This window comes from Alligator sinensis, unplaced genomic scaffold (genome assembly GCF_000455745.1).
Source record: "Alligator sinensis unplaced genomic scaffold, ASM45574v1 scaffold628_1, whole genome shotgun sequence".
NCBI classification, from domain to species: Eukaryota; Metazoa; Chordata; order Crocodylia; family Alligatoridae; genus Alligator; species Alligator sinensis.
Window position 1 is genome coordinate 1,188,075 of NW_005841873.1, and position 16,143 is coordinate 1,204,217.

The 16,143-nt window shown below is 40.5% G+C and overlaps 1 protein-coding gene across 1 annotated transcript in view; it reads right to left on the reverse strand.

The window, feature by feature from the left end:
• EP400 (E1A binding protein p400) overlaps window positions 1-16,143 on the reverse strand; it is a 62,335-nt gene that overhangs the window by 5,381 nt on the left and 40,811 nt on the right. The window contains 23 exon segments of the mRNA XM_025195678.1: window positions 1-128; window positions 421-630; window positions 1,021-1,184; window positions 2,304-2,508; window positions 3,112-3,221; window positions 3,324-3,369; window positions 4,510-4,716; window positions 5,237-5,315; window positions 5,409-5,465; window positions 5,967-6,103; window positions 7,330-7,503; window positions 7,896-8,137; window positions 9,179-9,332; window positions 9,474-9,518; window positions 9,634-9,762; window positions 10,716-10,799; window positions 11,073-11,228; window positions 11,566-11,709; window positions 12,310-12,421; window positions 13,414-13,610; window positions 13,817-13,986; window positions 14,085-14,287; window positions 15,244-15,542. The exon segment at window positions 1-128 is cut by the window's left edge and continues 22 nt beyond it. Coding sequence (XP_025051463.1) covers window positions 1-128; window positions 421-630; window positions 1,021-1,184; window positions 2,304-2,508; window positions 3,112-3,221; window positions 3,324-3,369; window positions 4,510-4,716; window positions 5,237-5,315; window positions 5,409-5,465; window positions 5,967-6,103; window positions 7,330-7,503; window positions 7,896-8,137; window positions 9,179-9,332; window positions 9,474-9,518; window positions 9,634-9,762; window positions 10,716-10,799; window positions 11,073-11,228; window positions 11,566-11,709; window positions 12,310-12,421; window positions 13,414-13,610; window positions 13,817-13,986; window positions 14,085-14,287; window positions 15,244-15,542 — 3,452 coding nt within the window.

Here is a 16,143-nt window from a genome sequence, read left to right on the forward strand (position 1 = left end):
CCGGCGGATGACACGACGGCAGCTGGAACCGACACCACTGGAGGCTTCGCTAAAGCTACCTGTGCCGCCTGAGGTGTTTGGGCCTGGATCTGTCCTTGTGCTTGAAGCTGGGAAGCAGGAACACGAGTCTAAGCAGTAAGGAATCAGGATTATTGTACTGACACAAAGAACAATTGGGCTATTTCACTAGGTTATTGCAATGTGATACCTATATGGTCAGAAACAAAGGGCCTGTCATATTCATACTAAGGCCCTTTACACTGCTCTAAAAGTGCAGAAGGGCCTTTCAAGTGGACACGGATTAACGTTTATACTCACTTGAAGTCCCTTTTATGCTGTCAGAGCAATGTAAAAAAGCTTTGCCATCAACAAGTATCAGCCAGCGTAAAAGCATCTTTAGCAGAATCAAGGACAACTTACAAGACGAGCAACTTGAAGGTTCGCCACGGTGGTGCCAGTAAGAACAGCTCCAGGCCTTGGTGCCGTCACAGCAGTGAGTTGTTGCGTTTGCTGCTGTTGCTGCACTTGCACTTGTGTGGTTTGTTGTTGGGTCCCTGGCTGGGCCTGCTGCTGTGCTGCTTGTTGCTGAGGAAGCTGCAGTTTCTGCTTCTGTAACTTGATCAGCTGCTCCTGAAAAACAAGTGTTTCTATCATGTTTAAATTTTTTATGGCTTTCAGAGTAGGAGTGGAGCTGCAATGGCAAGCCAGGAGACTTCCCTACTAGGTCTGAACTAGACTATATAACTAAGAATGTGGCTCTCTGGTGGTATGGATCTCCAGAGAACAGACTACGTTCAATGTTTGCACTTTGATTTACTTAAAAAAAAACACACTAAACCAACATGAATACGCTCGCTTGCTCTGTATTTCATAAAAGCTTAGTCTCAGCAGTAAGGAATGTAAGAAAGACTTGCAGTTCTTTCTACTCTAAAAACATAGGCTACTGCAGACTCCATTAATGAGTGCTTCAAGTAACAGCAAAGAGCAGCTTCTCTCTTGTCTTAAGAATATGTCACTCACCTGTGATAACTTCCCCACTGTTTTTATTTGAGCTGGAGACTGGGTTTGAGCCTGGGCTTGAATCTGGGGGACTTGCACCTGAGCAGCTTGCTGCTGCTGTTGCCTGAGAAGCTGGAAATGGGCAGGGGTGATTGTTTTGCCAGAGAGCTGAACCGTTGGGGTAGCTGTATACAGAGCAAAAGGGAGAGAGAAAGGTCAGCCATTTGATGAAACTCATCAACTTCACTTAAAAAGTTCAAGTACCTTTGCTAAACACAACCTTTTCCTGCCTAATCGGGTCAAAAGTGGATTTGGGGTTGAGTTAAAGGAAATGAGATATGCTTTGGAGGCCCAAATGGACCATGGAAGCAGGGATGACTGATGATCACTGTCGGAACAAGACAAATAGCTAATCTGTGTGGCTTTCTGCTAAACAAAACTATTAGAAGAATCATGTTCCTACCCATAGCTGTACATCAACTTGTTGCTCTACGTACTACTTTACTGATGCAGAAATAAAGTGCTGGCTGCTAGAGGTCAAATAAGGTTATGCCCTCTAAGTCCCCTTAAAGAGTATATGGTTCCTGAATAAATTAAAACCCAAAACAAATACGTACTTATGCATCGCAAATAAATGCAATTTTGTACTAATAATATACTTCACGTATTTAATATCTTTTATTTTAACAGCTTCACAAATTTCTGTTCAGCTTCACATCAGTTGTTTCTATGCCTCAGACATCCCCTCTTCTAATCACTAAGATGTAATCCCTCCAAGGAGCTGCATGCATCCTGAAATTGTGTTGCTGCTCTTGCTGATAATTCATAACTACTGATCATCATATATAATTACCAGGGATTCTGGTTTTCTCTAATTTAAAAAAATCCCCAATTTTTGGTTTAAAAAAAAGTAACCCCAAATCCTCATTCTTCTGTGATTTAAATGAGACACCACTTATAGATATATCTATATAGTTATATATCTATAGTGGTGTTTCATCTTAAAGTGATGTCATTTAAATCGTGAAAAACGTGGATTTGGGGTTACTTTTTTAACCAAAAATTGGGGATTTTTTTTAAATCAGAGAAAACCAGGATCCCTGAGCATTACATACACAGAGACATGTTCAGTACTGCATATTCAGTAATGCTTAATGCGGGAACACATAATAGTTCCCTTAAGGACAACCATGTCAAATGTTTAATTGGACTACTAACAAATTCCTAGTACTCAGGGGCCATGAAGTTCACATTAGCTAGGATACTTTATGTACCCTATGAAGAATTAAACCACTGATTATTACCTGGTGTAACCTGAGTCACGAGGGACCGCGTCTGGGTCTGTACTGGAGTGAGATTAGTAGTTACCACTGCTGATGCTGTCACAGATGTTACTGCTCGAACACCTGGCGTAGTTGCTATGGTGACCAGTTCAGCTGAAGCAGCAGGTGCTGCTGCTGTTCGCTGTTGAGTATGTACCACTTGTGCAGTAGCTGTACCTCCAGAAGTCTAAGGAAAAAGGAAGTCATCACTCTTCGCTGCTTTCAGACTAGATTTAAAACACTGGAACCTTTATATTTTAACCAGAGACAGAGAGGAAAATACATTTATATCTTCTTAGCCTCTCTCTCTCTCTGCTCAGATACTTAAGGAAATCTAATCAATGGCACATCACCTCACCAAGCACTCTCTTAACTACACTGTTGATGTCTGAATGTCCCTCTCTTCCCGCTCCTTGGTTTTAGCTACATCATCTATATTCCTGTATATTTCAAAAACAGAATAATTAATTACCAGCATAAGGAACAATCACAAACTGGCAGAGGTAAAGCCAAGATGATTGAAAAGCCCTAATTCAGCTCTAAATGAGCCTGTGTGTCCAAGCACCACTTATAACAGTGCCAGGTGCTGTGCATTATGTTCTGATTAGGCATACCACAGCTTTGTTTTGAAGGGATTTTACTGAGATTGGTATATATGAAGAAACTGAAGTTACCACTGGGGGGAAAGTCTGATATACAGAAACCTGGCCTAAACATCATATACTAGACAATGACCGAGATGCTGCAAGACAGAAATCAACTGATACAACAGGTGCAAAAAAGTACTCACAGTCAGGGTTCCAGGAATGACTGGTGAAGCCAGACGTTTATTGATCGGCTGGAAGGTAGCAGCAGAGACTCCAGCAACTGTATTCACTATAACGTTCCCACTCACTGTGGCTAAAAATAAACTCAAATTAAACATGAGGCTGGAGGGAGGGTGGGGAAGACATTTCTATATTTGCTCCCCTATCCCCAAGGCTCCACTATAAAGCATCTTACCAGTCTGTATACTTGTCCCAGGAACTGCTGTTTTGATTGTACCAGCCTGTTTAGAAGACAATTCAGATAATGTATTCAGGGAAAACAAAGACTAAAAGTTCTTAAACCACTTTATTGCTTAATGCAATGACCTGTCTTACTGTGGAAATGAGGCACTGACAAAAAATATAAAAAAAAGTCTTATGGTAAAGTGCACAGCTACTTAAGCGCTATTAAGTACTTACAGTACTTAAGTATGTACTCTCTGAATTGCACATGTACGGCTATTTATGCATATATTAAACTCTCTATAAAAGCTACAGCACTTCGGCTCTTCTCTAATAAAGTTAAAATCACAACCAGCTGCATACTAAGATATAAAAGCTCTTTAGCCTTAAAAACAGGCCCCCAACCTGTTTTTGTGAGCATCAGCACAGACCCTAAAAACACATTCACAGTCCCAATGAAGTCAAGAAGGGACCACCCAAAAGCTGGTACAATCCAACTGTGGGATTTACAGTGAGCTATAACAGCTCACCCAAATCTTTTGGTTTAAATCTCCTTAATAGAAATTCTTGGCACAATGACTCTTAACTATTTCATTCAATTGGGATATATCTGGCTTACTGTCTCTGCAGCTTAACAAGTGTCAACTAGCTAATTAGCTCTGTAACCAGAACTCCTCACATCTTAAATAATATAACTGTTTTGAGTTGCATGTCATTATGAAACTCTCAAAGAATGCCAACTTATGACTGGAGAACCTCTAAATCATTTGGGAAGCTTCTGAATGGCTGCCTTTAGGCTAAGAAACAAGAGTTTCACAGAGGAAATACATCTCCATATTCCTCCACAGAAAAAGGGATTTTTAAAATAACTGAAGCGCCTATCTGTCACTCTACTCCCCAAATTACCAGTGTAAATGTTTTTCAGTTACTGTTGGGGAAGATAATGTTGTACCAGCTGAGAGCTTTGCTGTTTTCCTCCTACAAAGGACCAAAGCTGACTATGTCAAGTCTAGTATACATTTCCCTAGTGAAGGAGGAAGGGAAAACCAAGATACCCAGCATATCCAGGAAATTAATGATGAGGCTGTGACTATCGAGTCAGAATTTCTCCCCTTCACGACAGAGAGTGTATGCATGGATTATGCACCCCCAAGAAGCGAAGTCCCTGCTTCAGAAGCAGCGAGCCTTTCCTTCCTTACCAATACTGCCGTGTTGGCCACAGTAGTTACTGCAGTCTGCACCACTGCCTGTGGCTGCTGAACTACCTGTGCTTGAGCCTGTGGTTGAGGCTGGGCTTGTGCTTGCTGTACAGCTGGCTGCTGTGCTTGCTGCTGGCCGGTCTGCTGCTGCTGCTGTTGCGGCTGTGGCCCTGTCTGCTGCTGTGCCCTCTGTTGTTCGGCCAAAGCCTGAAGAATCACAAGCAAAAGGGTTCCTGTGTTTTTCAAAGCAGTGGATGCAAGAACCCTGGTAATCAACCTCATCTCAAGAGATAACCATCAATACCCAGGCAGACTCGACATGCAAAGCATGCCCTTATTAGTACGGAAGGCAATTCTTTCTGGATGATAAATAACTGGGGCCAAAGGAGAGAGATGGGTAAAATGAGGAAGTTGGCTAACTGTGTCCCCCAAAAATGAGTCCTATGTGCTTGTGAATACCCTGACATCGTGACAGGCCCATTGAGAACATCCTGCTTCAGGAAACAGATGCTCAAACCCCATTAAGGCTGGAATGCTGCAAATGTTGGCCATTGTGGTGACAAATTTCTAAGGCTTAGCTCATGTCACTGCTCCACAATTTATTTTAACACAATTCTGTTTCCTTACCAGCCTTTGCATTTCAACTTTATTTATAGTACCAGAACAGGTAGGCTGCTACTACTGCAGCATGGGAGCAAACAGGAAAAGACTGAGACACAAACCATACCTTTTTCTCTTTTGCAATACGCTCTGCTCGGAGGGAGGCAACCTGAATCGGAGGAAGTGGCTTATCATAGTTGATTCCACTAGAAATTAAAGCAATAAAAGAATTTAGAAAATAAGCATTAAAAAAATTCCAGCTTTTAATCCATTTAAGACATATAAATACGAGTTCTTACCTTTCTGCAAGCACTGAAGCATGTTTTGGATTCTTCTGGAAAGGATTCATGCCAAGTCTGAAATTAGTCAGAATTAAGGTATTGGAGGGAGAGAACTTTAATGACAATATTTACTGTGTGCACTTTTGCAAGATGTTGCTTTGTAATTCTGGTGATGTTTGCTGGATGAATGGATGGATGGATGGATATTTTATATAAAAATACTTGGCAGGTAACTACAGGTGGAACTGTACTCCAGTGGCTTCAGGATTTTTGTAACTCATGCAATTGAAAAACGGAATGCAAGGTGAAGATGTTTCTTTCTGAGTACGTCTCTGCCCAAAAAATGAATGTTAATAAGAAAAGTATGTGGCTGTGATGATGGACCGCCATCCTAACAACAGAGTTAGATGGAATAGTGCCAGAAGAGAGAGCCTTAACAGCTAGCCAAAATGGTAAGCAGGCATGCACAATAGTTTACATCACAAATAAGAGATAGGAAGAGAGGATAAAAGTATGGCTAAGCCTAGGTGGTCTTGCGTGCATCATGAAATACGAAAGAGATGCATCTAAACTTACAGAGGTTTGCTTGGTGGACTTCTCTTTCCTGCAATCATTTTCATCATCTCAAAATGATTAGTATACAGCTGTGTGTGGGTTGCACCTTCATCTTGGGCGTAGATCTGATTGGTACGAAGCGGCCGACTATTTTTAGTCTAAAAATGAAAATAAAGCACCTTTATATTTGAAAATATCCGACTGATATTTGTGTCTGTGCAAACACCTAGTGCTTGTCGATTATTTAAGATGGCAGTCCAACATAATCTCGCACAGACTGGTTTCTGCCTAGTGTCACTGATAATTTACTGGCATACAACTCTATGGGAAATACAAAAAGAAAAGGCAAAATAAAGAGCAGCCCTCAAGGTCACACTGGAATCATCGCTGGATTCTTCTAATTTAAAAGATAATTTTTGTTTTAGTTTGGATTTTGAGATAATAAAGTGAGAGCCCTTTACCAATCTTTTTATCGTTCTTCTAGTGCGCACAAATACCAGAGTCACAACTGCACCCCTCTACAGCTATACTAACACACCGTGCAATACTTTGCTTCTCCGGAGCAGCAACTCCCAAGCAGGGATGAAGCTGACCACTCATTAAGGGATGGGACTTGAAGTCAGGAATTTCCATTCTGCATCTCATTCTGCCACTGACTTGCTGTATGTTTGGACAAAGTCCTTTGACTATATGGCTTAGTTTCTGCCTCTGTAAAATGGGGTAGTACTATACTGCAGAGCAGTGTTCAAAGATAAATCATTAATGCTTGTAAATCTTGTGCATGCTGTGTGAAATGTGTTATTAAAAGTGTTAAGCATCATTGTAAAAACCAAGACGAATAATGTGGTGTTCACGTTAGGTGGACAACTATCCACGAGGGAGTAAGCCAAAACAACCAAACTTCATGGCAGTTTACTATTCAGCTACCAATTCCAAATGCTGAAGTCTAGTGTCAATCCACTGCACTGACAAGCAAAAACAGATTCAGGGTTTTAATTGTTATTTCAGTATTTAAGATCTCATACGTATCGTCTGCCCACCTCCACTGATGCTAAATATCATAGTGTCTAGATTTGATTGTGAAACAATACCAATGCACACCTTATAAATGCTTTTTGTCTTCTTTTTAGGATTAGCTTCGTACATTAGCTGTAAAATAAGAAGGAAAGTTAGATGATCTTTTGCGGAAGATTTTGTTCAGGTGCTCTTTCTTTTCAAAGAAATCATAAAGTAAGTGGAAAAGCCAATGAGGATAACTTATAACTTTTTAAAAGTTATTTATTTACACTGCCGCAGTATTTAATAAAAGTATACGCTTACGGAGATGAGAAAGAAAACACGACAAACTGAAGTTCAAAAGTTGCAGTGTCCCATTCAAACTCACCTTTCCTTCCTCTCTGGGAATAATGACATTTTCGTATCTGTTGCGGCATTGCTTTGGGGAGCGGTACACTCGGCTGCAGGAGTTAACAACATCACTAACGAGGTCCCAGTTAGGCGTGTGCGCTGGTGACACAACAGCAAGGTTTAAAGGAAGCTCCAGTAGCTGCTTCACTGCCTACAAAAGGCAAAGATAGAAAATATGGATGACAATAAAATCACTCTCTCATCTCAACATATCATCATGTTACTATTCTAATCATAAAAACAACATGGGCTCAAGTGCGAGCTGACCCATGCTCTTGAACAGAGAAATAATAGCTGTCAGGTGTTCTGGTTTCTGGCACAAGCTACTCCTAATATTGGTCAGCACATGGGGTGGCAGGGGCTGCTGGGAGGAGAAAGTAGCTGCCACTTGAAAGTAGCTTTCCCTCCCACATAAGCAAACAGGGTGCTGGCTGCACTGGACAATGCACCAATCTGGTTCACTGTGGGAAGTATATACGGCATACTGTAAAGAGGCCTGGGGGAAGCAAAATGATGAGAGTGGAAAGCACAGGTTCATCTTACCTGCAGCAGGGCCCAGTCTTCACTGATCAGCCACTCAGGATTGTCCTGCCCAGCCTCAGCAGCTGGTTTGACAAGAGTTGGCAATGGCTTTGCAAACTGCGTTTGCTGCTTCAGTAGGATGTTCTTCTTCTGCTCTTTGCCCTCTCGCCGCATTTTTAACATTGCTGGTGTCGCCCGGTCAAACAGCGATCGAGGAGGTATAACTGTCTCTCCGTGGCGCTGCTTTTTCTTCCGACCTGCAGCTAGAACAGCGATGCTATCTTCAGAACAGTTTCAGAGGGCAAGAAACACGTAACAAAGCAAAGGGACACAACAAGCTATTAGGCTGCAAGGACTAACTGAGCTCTGTACTGCATATAAAACCATGGCAGCCTCTAAAAAAATGCATAGTCAGTAATGGAATAGAACATGGCTACTGGCTTTTCCGATGGTTCGGATCCCAGGTAGCTAATATAATTAATACGTATCAAAGACAAAAGGGGGAAAAGTAAAAACAAGTTTTTAAGTGAACAGTATAGCACAATGTCTAAGTATCTGAAGACATTGTTACAATCCAGGGGCCTTCTGGTGATTATTTTAGTTTGAGGGGGGATCTGAACTTTTTAAAGCCTACATACAACTGTATGACTAAATGATCTTCTTGTTTTTTCTGGGAGCAGAAAACAAAGCAACGTGACAGAGGACTCCAACTGATAATACAGGCAGTCCTCAGACTTACGACACAACTGGCTCCTAAAAATCGCATCTTAAGTTGAAACATTGTAACTCAGAACCAATTTTCTCATTAAAAACAATGTTATAAATGGGGTATTGGTTCCTGAACCAAGGCCCGATACCCTATTTTCACCAAAAGTACTCCAGAATTTTGTACTCGATCAATTTATAGATGAGTATTATAACTACATTCATGTATTTATATTGTAAATAACAATCACATTGATTTGGAAGGATTTCTTTGAGGTGACTTTGCTGGACTTTTTGAAAGGCTCTTGGTTGGACTTTTTGAAGGGTTCTTGGCTGCAGTCTTCTCAGGAGTCTTAGCTGCTTTCTTAAAGAAAAAGTGTCCAAGGAAGTTTGGACAGATGTTTTCCAGGGAGATGAGAGATGCAGCGAACTTGTTCGCCAGCGTGGCGTCGCATCGGATCAAGTGTTGTAAAGTTGATGTCATAAAGTTGAAACAGGGTGTCAATTTATACATGTTGTAAGTGCAAAATGTTGTAACTCGAAATGTTGTAAGTTGAGGACTGCCTGTACTGCAGAACCTTTTTGAACGAAACACATACCAGAGGGATCTGTTTTGTGTCGCTTCCGTTCTTTCCTCACATACACAGGAGGCAACTTAGACTCTGGAATCGGGGTGGTATCATACATCAGGCACATAACAGAATCAATGTAAATGTCATTGTCATCCTGTGGCGGGGTCGGGGGAGTCCAAAGCTGCACAAGAGTACAATTTACAAATCAGCATGGCTTGCTAATTAACTGTGAAGACTAGTAAGTGAACTTAACAAATTAAACTTAAAAAGATACTTGAAAGAAAGAAGAAGTTTGAAAAGATGAAGAGCATAAATGACTTACAGGCATGACTTCTGTTTGTCCATCTGCACCTTCATAGACATATTCCTACAGAGAAAAAGAGGCAACACAATTCAAGTGAGCCCAGTGAATTGGCTACACCAAGAAGGAATATACATTTTCAAAGTAACTACTAAGGAATACACCAATTGCCAGGTATTACCTTGTTGTATGCATCCTCCCGAGTGTAGGTGAGCAACTCTTCATCTTCCCAAAGTATTTTTTCCTCTTTTTCCTTAACTTGCTTCACATGCTGAATCTCCCATGTTTTCTTTGTAGCTCTCAGTTCCACCTAGGTGAGAATACAGATTTATTTATTAACTTGACAGAGTAACAGCTGTTGAACTAAACTCTTGAGAGAGAAAAGAACACCAACTTGCAATTTCTGGAATGAGCAAATTCTCAACAACATGACATTTCCAAGCTGAATGCCTTCTAAACAATATAACCCCAATTTTAAACAGATAGTTAGCATCTGTCATTTAAAAAGGTCTTTTGGGTTAAAGAAACTCAGATCTGAGATTCTATCTTCCAGAGACTAATGGTTAAACCTTCAGCTACATAATTAGGCCTCAATCCTAACTAGCTGCATCTCTGCACCATGGGGTCCCACAGGATGTTCAAGATGAAGTGATTCTTTGACAAGAAGCTGAAGCAAAATCAGTCTGTTCCACAGTAGATTTGTATGAAAACTGGCGATGGAAACAGGTGAAGCTCCAAAAAGGAGACACTGGGGAAGGACCAAGCTTGTAGGAAAAGCTGCTCTAATGGGAACTTTAATGGCGTGTCTCTTCTGCACTGACCTACTACCCCCAAAACACTGCTGTGCTATGAAAACCACCAGAGGACTGAATGCCAATGTCAGCCTTGTTAAAAATTGCAAGCTCAGAAGAGATCTTTATTCAAATGAGCAGCACCCTTGAAGCACAAAAATAACTCTATCAGGGTACAAATGAAATACATGAAGAAGGTTTGCTGGACTAGGCTGTTAATATGCACGCCTGTTTCCCCATTTATAACACACAAAAAGAATAACACTTGCCCTATCTCAAAGGGGATTCAGCAGGCTACATTCCTTAATATTTTTTAAGGCACTCAGATACTATAGCAACAGAGGATTATTATAGTGCCTGGAATAAAATCACACGCTTTGGAGGAGTTTTCATTGCATACTGAAGACGTACCCCTGCTGGCACGTATTGTAGTAATGTAAAAAAGAAACTAGAGACACTCATTACATTTTACCTCATTTAATCTTGGTTCACTCTCATCAATGGAAACATGGAAGAGCTCTAAATAATTCAAAGCATACTTCTCAATAGGAGTAAGCTGAGGGAACACATTAAGAAAATATCGTTAGCACTGAGGATAACACAAAGTTATGATTCAAGCAGAGTTTACCCAAGTTCTCATTACAATAAATCTCCTTTGTTTACAGCTTACTCGTGTCCCACTGAAGTCAGCAGGGGTTCTGACACTGATTTCAATGCAAGTGGTAACAGACTCTTTGAAAGCAGAGTTGCTTTGAACAGACTGAAATAAGTTGACTGGTGTAAACAAAAATGTTCCCAATTGTTAATAAAACAAGGAAAATCCTGATACCTGGTCCACAACAGCAACTAACTCCTGTAATTGCGAAGGCTCCTCATATTTTGGCTCGCAGAGCTCTGAAATTAAAGGTTCTCTGCTTGATTTACGTCTTGCTGCTGGCACATGTTCACCTGGCTCTTCTTCCTCTTGTTCAATGCTGTTGAGGGCCTTGAGAAAAAACAGGGGTATTTTAAAATGTATCTTTAAAAATATGTGCTCAAGTAGCTTAACGCAAAGCTCAACAGCGTCAATGCAACTTTTACAATACAATATGTATTTAGAAAACAGACCTACCAGCTCCATGAAGAAAGAGATTATGCAACTGAATTTTATAAACCTTGCTAAAATAAAAGAAAGTTTGATAAAAATTGAAACGGAAAGATAAAAGATGGAACAAAGTTAAAAGGGTAAGGTCAGCACATTTAACTCAATTGCTTTGTTTCCACCCTCACACCCTACCCGCTTTGCTCTCATGCTTACAAATACAAATGTGTTATTTAATTACCTCTATAAATGGTCTTGCAACCTTGGGTGAAATTGTTTCTGCTGGAGAAGGTTCCTGAGAAAGTACCACAAACTCCTCTGCTTTGACTCGAAAACCAGAATCCTCCATAGGAGAATGAACCTCAAACAATTCCTGAATAGTTTGCTAGGTGAGAGGGGGGAGAGAAAAACAAGTTCTTCAGGATCATTCAGTTTTTGGTACTACTTAGATGTAACTTGAGATCAAATGGATCTCTGAAGCAGTATAATGGCTGAAGGAGAAAAAAAAACCTCTCACTTTTCTGGCAATATTTCTGGTTCCCCTTTTCCTGAGTAAATTTTTTTTAGAAGAAGTGTGGGGCAAGTGTATTCTGCACCTCCTGAAGGGGCCTCAATACACCCCCTCTACCCTCTACTTTATATCCCCATTTTTAAAGCTACATGTTGTTGCTTTTGTTCTTTCCACATCCACAAAAGGCTACAGTAGGAACAAGAGACCAGTAAGAAACCAAGCCCAGCCCCTGCCTATACAGTCCAATACCAGGACATGATATAGTCCAAAAATCTCCTAAAATCTGTGCAATAACTGGGCTTTCCACATCTCTTGATTATTTTAATTCAATTACCAAATCCCACTCAAATTAACTTTCTATAAAATCCTGATGATTTACCAATAATCAGTATTTATTACTACAAGTCTTTCGGGGGGGGGGGGGGGGGGGGGGGGGGGAATGAAGGAGATGAAGGATTCTTAATATAAAAGTACCTGTGTTAAAAAGGCCATTGAATAATCATTTCCCTGAGCAGCTACTTCTCTGATCAAATCCTTTGTTCCATTTTTCAGAAGCTTTTCTTCTACCGAATTACCGCTTACAAGCCTAAAGTGCAACAGAAAATTTATTATAGGTGTTCTCAAAATGCCTTCCAAAAACCAAACAGGATATTACAGAGACTGAAGCTGAGCTCTTACAGCGTTGGCTGCACTAGGCTAATCTATTAAAATGGTCCTAGCTAACACTTTGTAGCCAGGGTAAAGCTGCACTTTATGAATTAGCAAATACAACAAATTAGACCCAACAAATGCATTGCTACCAAAGTAGCAATATAGCAGTTGCATTGTAACACCTTATATCTGCATGCTTCTGGTACTATAAATGCTTACCAAAACCATTCTAACTTTAAGCCCAATTCATTCGGGAGTAAAGTTACAGCAGTTTGGGTAACTTGTATCACTACAGTAGCATGCAGATCACAACTGCAGTGCTCTGTAACCTTTGAAAGCAGTTAAAAAGTACATTTGTCTATAATCTTATTTCATGTTGGATTTATCACAACCGACTGTCTGTCTTCCCCAAAAACTTTGTTTTTCATTAAGTAAGAAAAAGAAGGAACACTATTTGTGATGATTTGTGATTAACACATAAATATACCAAAAAAGAGAAGAAATACTACAACACTGATTATTTTGATTGATTTTTCCAAATGATTTTTCCTTTCACTTACTATAACATTTTTGGGGGAGGAAGTGGGGGGGAGGGGCAGGGGAAGGAGGACCTCAAACATATCCACTACAAAATTTTCCATTAGTCATAATATTACAATATTAATAGGCATTTGCCTTGAAAAAGTCAGAGAGACCCACAAGACTTAACTTAATTTTTCTATGCTACGGAGTGGAAAACATAAGTTTCACAAATTACATGGTTGTTATGATAATCATTGGCTATGCTTTTATTTAATACGGTTATTTTATTCCTTAATTAGATAAAATATTAGTTTTTGCTTTTCTAAGTCAGAAAGCAGTGATCCCTGGTTTAACTAATATTACATTAGAGAATGCAATAGAAAGGCTGCTCCACGTAATCATTACCTGTATATGTGGATGTCTTTGCATCTCCCAATTCTGTCGCACCATTCCTGAGCCTTTGCATCCATGACTGGGTTTAAATCATTATCATAGAACACAACAGTGTCTGCCTCTACAAGATTGACTCCTGTGGAACGACTGTGAGAGGAAAGAATGGCACAGAAAATGCGCTTGTCCCTGTTGAAACTTTTCATCAGTTCCTACAGGGGGAGAGGAAGAGGAAAGGAAGCAGAAACATGAGACACTACTGAAATAAATCTGCACTAGCTCTAATGGATAGGAAAATGGGAAGAAAATCTCATTTCTACTTTATGTCAGAATGTGAATGCTGGTTCCCTTTTTCACATTTCAGTGCACAAAAGTCTCAAACATGTAAAGCCATATCCCCAGACTCAAGTAACCTCACCTGACGTTGCTCCTGGTTGGCATATTCGTCAATCCTCACAAATGTAAGAAAATGGAAGTTCAAGAAGAGCTCCAGGATATCTAGCATCAGAATCATCTGTGACAAGATCAGCACACGACGTCCCTCAGATTTCAGCTTCTGAAGCAAGACAGCAAGAGCTTCCAATTTCCCTGTTTCAGGGAGAAGAAAGGGTAAAGACTTGGTACCAATGTTCAACACCTGCCAGAGAAAGCAGGTTTGCATCATACTGCCAAATGCCCTCCTTTACCTGAATCGTACTGCACGAGTTGGAGATCAGGGAACTGTAGCAAATGTGGAGTCATGAGCCGTCGTAGTTGATGCAAATAAGGAGCCACCCTTTGCTTAAGATTGTGCTTAAAGACTTTCATTCTGTGATTATATGAAGGGGGAGGATTTGCTACATATAAACATGGTGGAGCAGCGACTGCAGCTGGCAACACATAGAGAGCCCTGTGAAATGCAACAAAACTTGATTTTAACAGACAGGAGAAGCAGCAGCTACATATCAATGCTAGCAATAATCTTTCAGCATGTCTGCATAATTCAATTTCTATTCTATCATTTAGGAAACCTACCTGTGTTTTATAAACATACCCGGCTAATTATTAGAGGTCTCAGGTAGGGTTTTTTTTGTTAACTATTTAAATCATTTGTGATGGGGGCTGAACCACAACATTCTGCTATAGAAGAACAAAGGCTCCAAGCCTGCAGGCATAGAAATTTATTCATGAGAGCAGCTGGACAGTTTGCAGGAGTCTTTGGCCTAGAGACTAACACTTAACTTCTGTTTGATATTTGATTAACTGAGGCTGAATGAATTTGCTTAAGAAAAGAACGGGGGCATTTTCCACGTGAACAAGATCAAAAATAGAGCTTTCCTGGCAGGGACAATCAATCAACTGCTTTTCAAAGAAAACACTGGACAATCCAGGCATAAATCAGCTTCCCATAGTGCCCAGTATTGTACCCCAATGGTAAGAAACAGCACAGACTGTACTAACTTTACTGTAAACTATTCAAAAGAAGTGCGGGATTCTCTTTCTAATTCTAACAGCACTGAGCTTAAGTGTTGTTTTGCTCTCCACAACAATCTAAGAGCTCATATTCTGAGAAAGTCTTCTATCATGTTAATTGAAAAGCAAAAGACTCTAAAGGTAAAAAAAATTAGAAGACTAAGGGTATAAAAGTGACAGTTTACTATTATAAAAGATCCTCAAACCCAACACTAAAGGCAAATGTAATATCTCAGTGTAATGCTCAGTAGTGTACGTCTTATGCTACAATATCAAGTTGCCTAAAATGAATCAGCTACAAACAGAAAAAAGAAATCCCACAGCTATTCAGAAAGGACTGGTTTAGAAATCACACATTTTAGTAGAAATCTACAATCATGCATCACAAATTACCTATTAACAAAATCCTTCAGGGATTCCTGTTGCTGATCCAATGTCAAGATCAGATTTTGCAGTGGGTTACTTGGGCCTCCTGAGGCACTTGAAGAAAGGCAACAGTTCACAAAGCCAGCCCACCTCCATTTGTTGTCCCCAGGGGAACACTGCTGAGAAATCTTTCTTTCGCCAATCAAAGAACAAATCCCCAACAAGTCCTTGCCATACATCGGGGCTCTGGAACAACGGCGCTCATTGCCAGAAAATATTCTGTCCAGATGCTCCTTGAGAAGCCTGTTCTTCTCCTCAAGTGATTCCTTTGCCAAAAAGATTGTCAAAATTATTTGCAGCATATAATGATCATGACAAGAGCCCAAGCCAGAATAAAAGCATCAACCCTAAAATAATGTCACAGAAATAAAAGATGCTGTATATCAGGGGTAGGCAACTTTTTTGGCTGGAGTGTCAAAAAAAAAAAAACAACACAATATCTACCTTGTAAGGTGCCGCTGTGCTAACACACCAGAAAAACAAAACTGGGGAGGGGGTACATTGCAGGACACCCTGCATATTAATATGGTTAATCATCATAAACGTTGCATTTTTACAGTAAATACCAGGTTTTCTAAAAATTCTAAACCTGGTGACAATAAAAACTTCAGAAACTGCCTTTATTCTTGTGTACTCTTTTTTGGTAAGCATGTTGTGATGAGAGAGGAGAGATAGGAAAGAGAGAAGGGAGAGGGAAGAGAAGAGAGAGGGAGAGAAAGGAAGAGAGGCACAGGGATAAGCAGGCGCGGGGGAGGCACCATGAGCAGGCTGGCCTGGCTGGGCCCTTGGGAAGGCAGCAGTCAAAGGAGAGTTTCATAGTAGCTAGGGTCAGGAGGGACCTGATCAGATCATCTAGCCTGACCCCCT